This window comes from Strongylocentrotus purpuratus, unplaced genomic scaffold (assembly GCF_000002235.5).
Source record: "Strongylocentrotus purpuratus isolate Spur 01 unplaced genomic scaffold, Spur_5.0 spur5_scaffold_8, whole genome shotgun sequence".
Lineage (NCBI taxonomy): Eukaryota > Metazoa > Echinodermata > Echinoidea > Camarodonta > Strongylocentrotidae > Strongylocentrotus > Strongylocentrotus purpuratus.
Genome location: NW_022145614.1, coordinates 1684481 through 1692063, shown reverse-complemented (window position 1 = coordinate 1692063; position 7583 = coordinate 1684481). Strand labels below are relative to the sequence as shown.

The 7583-nt window shown below is 36.8% G+C and overlaps 1 protein-coding gene across 1 annotated transcript; it reads right to left on the bottom strand.

The window, feature by feature from the left end:
- Positions 1-2809: 2809 nt before the first annotated feature.
- LOC105440143 (toll-like receptor 4) lies at positions 2810-5258 on the bottom strand. Its single transcript, XM_030975542.1, has 2 exons — positions 4953-5258; positions 2810-4403 (listed from the first exon to the last, which is right to left on the bottom strand). Exons 1-2 carry the CDS (start codon positions 5256-5258, stop codon positions 3495-3497), a joined length of 1215 nt encoding a protein of 404 aa, XP_030831402.1. The 3' UTR covers positions 2810-3494.
- Positions 5259-7583: the final 2325 nt, after the last annotated feature.

The following is a 7583-nucleotide window of genomic DNA, read 5'->3' as shown; positions in this document are numbered from 1 at the left end:
TTAACATGACTGCTTTTATAATAAAGGAAGTAACAGATATTCTAACAGCAAGTTTAAGAAACACTTTACGGAGTTGCAGTTGCAGTTGTAGTCTTCTTGGCAATACTGTCATCGTGTAATATCGAACTTTCAACAGTCATAGAATTTTCGACAGTATACGGCAGCGCTTTTTTTGCAACCCGACCAAATAGGAAACAAATTCTTAAGCTCTTCTTACGAATGACTTGTGAATGCCGTGAGTTAAACGTACGACCACCTTACGAGAACAAAAACTCGTAAGATTGGCGTACGTCTGACGTAAGAAGAACACAAGGCGTTCTTACGAAAACGTACGAACTCTGGGGCTATTGTATAATCGAAAATCACTTCGTTTCTCAAGAAGGTCTTGAGTTGTTCTTGCGAATTAAACGGCGTTCGAAAGAACTCCGTAAGAAGGACGTAAGAATATGTGCCCCATCTGCGAATCTCTACGAACTCTGAAATTCGTAGGAACAGGGAGATTCGTACGAACGAATCGTTCGTACGAACATTTGTGACCGTAGCAAAATAGGCATACATTTGTGTATTAGATTTCTCATTACTGTTCTCAGAATGCTATCATATATGTTTCCTACTTCCTCATCCAGCTGTTTGTTGATAAAGTATTCTTCTCAAAAGTTCAAGAATCTTTTAATGGATGTGTGTGAAATAAATTAAAGGGGAAGAAAACGAGAGAAACATATTAGTGAAAGTTTGAGCAATAAACAATCGAAAAATAGGAAAGACTCATTTTTGAAGTTTTCATCAATGAAACACAAATTGGCAACACTGTGACGTATCTTGTGATGTCCTCTCATATATGCTGTGTACAGACAATGTAATAAACTTCTATTTTCTTAGTTATTGATGAAGGAATATCATTATTTCATACAGGGGTTGTATAAAAACATATTTGCAATGATTATATTTAGGGTGCATGTATGACTGGAAGTTTTCTTTACGGAAAAAAGGAGAAATTTTTATGTTTTTGTTTTGTTTTAGTACAGAGCGAATGGGAGGGGCCTAGCAGGTTATGACAAAGAGTTACCAATTAATTTTTTGTGTTTGATTGACCGCAACTTCGGAGATTCGAAATTTTCACTGACCTATTCCTCTAATTTTTCTGCTTTTTAGGATAGTAACATTTTACTATCCTAAAACCTGCAATTTGACACTTTTCCGACTACTTCCGGCTCACGAAAATAGAAAGTGAATTTGTTCTTGTACAGTTCTTTTTGTTATATGTCGGATTAGTGCCCACAGATTCCCAGTCGAGTAATTTTGATTAATATTTCAGGAAATGTTGCTCCATTTCCTTTCGCTTGCCTCCTGTAAAGGTAAGCACTGTGTACTGCTCGTATTATCAGACGAATGGTAGCGAAAAGTAATTATCATTACAAAAGCATATTTCCCTTTGAAAGTGGCCCGTTAGTTTGCAGCTAGGCAGAAATCTTTTTTCTACGTATCTGCAAGGAAGATCCAGTTAAGCACATGCCTAACATATTTTCTCCCGGCGGCTTCGAGGATGGTACAAAGGAAATGAGCTAGACAAGGTTAATCATCATGACGCAGAATACCAAATGACAAATTGAATGGCATGACTTTTATTGTTATTTGATCTGATTTTTTTTTTATCGAGTAAGCTCCTTCGTTGAATAAAATAACATACTTTCTGGAGAACTGAAATTCATTCGAAATTACAATTTCTTTGAATTCAAATACAAATACATATCACAAAAACTACTTTAACATGATCATAACTTAATAATAATTAACGATAATGATATATGTATATACAATGAAAGAAATGTTACAAATGAAAACCACTTTGGCGACTCTCTATGAAAAAAAGTACATAATCGTAAGAAATGAAATGAGAGATTAACATAACGTATCTCTATCAAAGTTCCCCATTGAAAATTATCTCCCTTTTTTCAAATCACACCGATAAGACCGACCAAAAATATACCATTACCTTATGGCAAAAAATATGGTTATGGTTTGGGGTAGGTCTGGAGTCGGTTTCGCGGTGTGAATGAGGTATCAAGAGTAATGGTGCGTCGCTCTATCAAAGTTTCCCATTGCTGTCTTCCCTTTTTTAACTTTTGAAAGGGTTGAAAATAAATACTACGGTTTCATTTCCACATTTGTCCCAGCAAAGATAAATGGGTATCGGTGTTGGAATAAAGTCTTGGAATGCCCGAATGCCGAATCATGGTAGCGAGACTAAGCTTAAAGCGATTGTACTTGTATGTTGCACAATTAATTCATCACTAAATTTTACATATGTACCGGTATTAAAATAACAATATAGCACACACTGTACTCGGTTATGTTAATGAAATAATATTCACTTCTCAGTGTCTATATATCATTTCATTTCAATGTTGCTTATGGGTATCCAGAAGAGCCTCGATGTTTATTATTATATACATCAAAAGTATTTACATTGAAAACGATAGCAACTTCTTTAGAAAAATCAACCGAACACAATTTCAATGTCATTGTGCGTCACCAATTGATATCTCCGAACATGACAATGACGTATTACGTAATCCGAACATGATTCCTATTGGACATACAATAAGGTACTGATATTGCACTTGAGTTGATTTTTCGAAAATAGTTGAGATCGTGTTATTTCAACATAATTATATGCGTTAAACAGTGATGGACAGCAAACAGTTACTTTATACACATTTCATAAAAATACAAAGTAATATTAGTTGCTAATTACAGTGGCTTATAGCGTGAGGGATGCTACTTGCATGGGGGGGGGGGGAGGGGGCATCGGTCATCGATCTTATGATATGGATGAACTAGATGTTAATAACACCATTGAATAGGCGGAGGGTAGGCCTATGGGGGCGTCACATCTTCTTCTTTTCATGTTCCTTTTACCTTCTCCCTTTCTTTTTCGCTATATGTTCAAATATATTAGATAGGCCCTTCGATTGAATGATTTTGGAAAAAGAAAGTTTAGCAAAAGGGATAGACTGTCCATTTGCAACGTGCTAATAAAAGAGATATATGGAAACTGGAATGAACATTTAGTAAAACCTTGAAGGTACTCTATTTATAGAACCTTTAGGAAATGCTCTATGTGGGCGTGCTTCCACCTTCCCTCCCCCAACCCTCCCCGTAGCCGCTAGTTCTATGTATAATGAGAAGAGCATGAAGCCGTTGGTCAGAACCACAAAAATAAAACCCCTTTTCGATGAAATAAATGCAGTTAATTCAGAGTGACAGTAAACGTCAAATATCATTTTCGATAAAACATTGTTGTTACCAAGTCTTGTTTCCGTCACTTTTAGTCTACCCTTTCAACATGTATTTAAAAATTAAAAAAAGAGTACAGATAAGATATGTGATGGTTGAAATACCAAATTATCGAGAAAGAGGGTCACATCGAAACAAGCAGAACATAATTCTCAATCTTTCAAATGAGAAGTGTTGTTGCTGACTACTGACATCTATCAATTAGGAGGTATCAGGTGATTACACCTGAGATTGACCGTGAGATCCCGGATCAACTCCTCCCAAAAGTAGTCTCGTCCTCTTTCATCGTCTGGCCAAACCAGATGCGATCGATGATCACTGAGAAACAATCTTATTAGGAAAGGGAGCTCGTCATCCTCAACGTCCTCCACAAACACGAGAATCATTTTCTCTGTACCGATGTCATTGACGTGATTGAGAACGGTTCGGAACTTCATCATGAACCACTGGTCTTGTAAGGCAGCATGACTGATCACGATAATAGTCTTGAAGCTTTTTTCTGTGGCGTAGTGGATGGCGTCGAGGTAGTACATACCAGGCATTAGCTCTTCATCACCACAAACGATTCGATTGAAGCCTGGAACTCGCTCCAACAGGGCTGGTCGCAAGTGATGGTTGACCCACATACTGTCGGCTTCGTGGAGCATGATGGCGATATCGTACTGGAATTCTCCTCTGTCGGCATCGTCGTGTATTTTTTCGTATCCAATGAAGCAAAGCTTTAGAAGGAACAGCCGATATCTGATCCACCATCGCTGGTAGTAGATCAAACCTAGAGCAAAGATCAGTACCATACCTAATGTGGCCAAACAAGAGTAGAGGATGATGTTCGGACCACATCCGTCTTTAGGATCGAAAGTGATTAATTGTTTGCCCCTAAAAGGCTCCAAAGTCGCTGCATTATCGAGGCATGTCGTATCCATCGACTCAATGAGCTCTACCGTCCCTTCCAACCAACCAGGTAACCATTTAAGATCACAATTACAGACTAGGGGATTGAGAGAAAGGTCAAGTGTCGTTAGGCGCTCTAGGGGTTCAAACGTGCTACGGTTCAAGCCAGATATACGATTTTGCGCAGCATCGAGATACACCAGACTTGATAAGTACTTGAACAAATTAGAATCAAGATATGTCAAATCATTTCCTAACAAAAATAGATATTGCAAATCATATAATTTATCGAACAACCCAGTGGAAACAACCTTTAGATGGTTGTATTCCAAACTCAATAAGACAAGGCTTTTCAGTTCTCTGAATGTACCTATTTCTAATACTTCAAGCGAGCATTTATCCAAACGTAAAATTTGTAGATTCGACAAATTCTGGAAGATGCCCAATGGGATGGAAGACAATAGATTACTTGAAAGTTCAAGTCGCGATAGGTTTTGCAAACCAAAGAAAGAAGATTTGTTGTCGGATGAATCCCATAGCTTTTCAGGCCCAAGCACATTGTTGATTAGATTTAGTGTTGTTAAAGAGGGCGTTTCATCGCCAAGGTTACCGGGTCGGATCAAACTTGTAGGGCAATATGAAGACTCTAAGATTAAGGTATCGAGGAAAGGAAGGTGGTGAACAGGTAGCTCAAAAATATGTGTGTTGGATAGATCTAACTCACTCAAAAATCGAAAATTGGCAAACGTGTCATTTTTAATTACTTGAAGTTTGAAATTGTCACTCAAGTCTAATGTCTTGAGAGTTTTCAGACCATGGAATGCCGAGCCGTTGATTGCTGTTAGTTCATTGCGTGCCAAGTTTAGATGTATGAGTGAGATATTCCACGGGGTAGATTTACTATTGAGAGATAGGATTCTGTTGTTATCCAATGAAAGAGAACGAAGAGCCATCATTCCGTTAAAGATACTTGGTTCCATCTCTTCTAGATTGTTCCATCCTAGCTGAAGCTGAGAAACGCCTGCTAAACCATCAAAACCATTGTCTTCAATCATAGCAATGCTATTCATTTTAATGTCAACTTTGTCTAGACTTTTTCCTTTGACAGGTGCAAAGAACCCATTTTGGATGGTGTGGAGTTTGGCGCCTGTAAAATCAAATCCTTTAATGAACATTGATAATTTGATGCCATGAAAGAAATTCGATATTTGAGAAACTGCTATGCGCGTATTCATCAATTTAATTTGCTTGACATGAAACGAAGAGATAACGATGGTTTCTATGAATTCTATTGGATTTTCAGACAAATCTAACATATCAACATGGTTGTTAAAAATAAACGACTCTTTTGAAATTTGCCGAAATCTGTTTGAATCAAGATAAACAACGCTAAGAAGATTTGAACTGGTCCAGTTTATCTTTCGCAGCTTATTTTTGGAAAGACTCAAGACTGTCCCTTGGGCTAAGCATGCAGCAATGTCACCTGCAAATGTCTTCAAATTAGAATATGCTGCATTAAAATCCGCCAAGCTCTGAGAACGAAACATTGACTTCTTAAGAGTAGGTAAATAGAGGTTATATCCAATCGACAGGCGAACCAGGTTCTTTAAGGGGTTGAATGCACCTTCCTCAATGCGAGATATGTTATTACCACCCAGTGTGAGCACCCGAAGGCTGGGATATCTCGCAAATGTCTCATTTTTAAGCGTGGTTAGAAGGTTGTTGTGTAGGTAGAGTTCTATGAGATCGGGTAAGAGATCTGTAGGAACAGACCTGAAGCCCTTATTAGAACAAAAGGCAGTCTTGAGACTGAAGTCTTGATGACATGATGCTGCCTCGATGGTCTCCCTTCGGTGAATAGATGTAAGAGTAATTATGACGATTAAGATGGAGTAAAGGCCTGACATCCTCGTCATGTTGACGATTCATGTAACACCTGACAAGTATTTTCCGTGATTGTCCTCCGCCTAATAAAAGAAATGGTATGAAATAGGATAACTTACATGAACATAGTATGAAAAGAAACGGGTATATAACCGACTGCCACTGTTTTGTAAAAGAAAGTACTGTGGTTTAAAGGGATAGTTGAGTTCTGTTGCAGAGGGCGCTACACAAAATATTTTTTTGTGAGATAATGAAAAACTGAGTGTCAAATTTGAAAGAACATAATATTTAAATGACAAAATCATCTTTGTTTAATCAAAATCGGTTCAGAGACGGCTGAAATATAACGATTTCTAATACTTGTGTACCGACCACAAATATTAGATATTTTGAAAAATTTGAAAAAAAGGCCGTTAAAAAACGAAATAACGCCTTTTAACGTCGTATTTCAGCCAGTGCCGATGGTGGCTTTTTTGTTGACATATTCGTGTTGCTTTTATTATCCACAATTAGCCGGCTCATGTATTGTTATTTTTAATTAAATAATTAATTAACGGTCATCATGTGTTTTTTTTAAGTGGAGCTGAATTGGTATGATCGTATTGGCTAAATTTCACACATTTTGGGGTCTAAAATTACCTTCATAGCAATTTTAGATTCTAAAAGGGCACTATAAATGTCATAGATAAGAATAAGAGCAATAACCATGCACTTTGAAAGCATTAAATTTTGCGGTCTGAAAACAGAACTCAACTATCCCTTTAACGGTATATTCATGTAGAAGGTATTAAGGGGCTTGCTTATATGCTAATAAATATATGTTTTTAATTATTGTTATTATTTTTGGGGCTTATTTATAGAAGACTTTCTGGACCCAGGTGTATTATCATAAGGGAAGTCTTCAAAGTGAAACGGCTGCTTGCAAAAGGCAGGGGCAACTTTATATTGAATACCGTTCGTTTTTTGTTTTGACTTGATTTGATTTATTTTTCTTGTTTATTTATCTTTTTTGTCTTTTCCCAACTTTACTTTTCAAATTGATTACAACATAATAAACAATTAATATGACTGATACAACAGAGAAATATAATAACCCTAGCATTACAAACGGAGCTATAGAAGGCGTGACGATCTTTAAAAAAATGATTTCAAACTATTTACCGACTATGTACAAAATAGGGATGGAAAAATAGGGACAGTGCCATACAGAAACTATAGCTCATGAGTTTGAATGTTAACATTTTTTTCCTTCTAAATGACCCTCATCTACCCATGTATGTAAATAATTAATCGGCAATTATACGCATAAAAATTACTATACTATATAGAGAAGAAAACTAAGTCCAAGTTTGGGGAGTACTTATAAATGAAACTTTGACTTCGAATGATCATTTACACCACGTAACAATTTGCATTTCTAAAAGTATTGGAATAATCTCCAAGCTACAGTTTCTCCTACCCCCATGCAACCTTATTCCTACTACACAGTTAAAATTTTTGTGAACAAGTTG

Excerpts from the sequence above, each read along its gene's own strand:
- LOC105440143 (XM_030975542.1), bottom strand. The coding sequence starts at position 5,258 with ATGAATAGCATTGCTATGATTGAAGACAATGGTTTTGATGGTTTAGCA. Across the intron at positions 4,404-4,952 it reads GTGACAATTTCAAACTTCAA|TACTTATCAAGTCTGGTGTA; the intron begins GTAATTAAAAAT and ends AATTTGTTCAAG.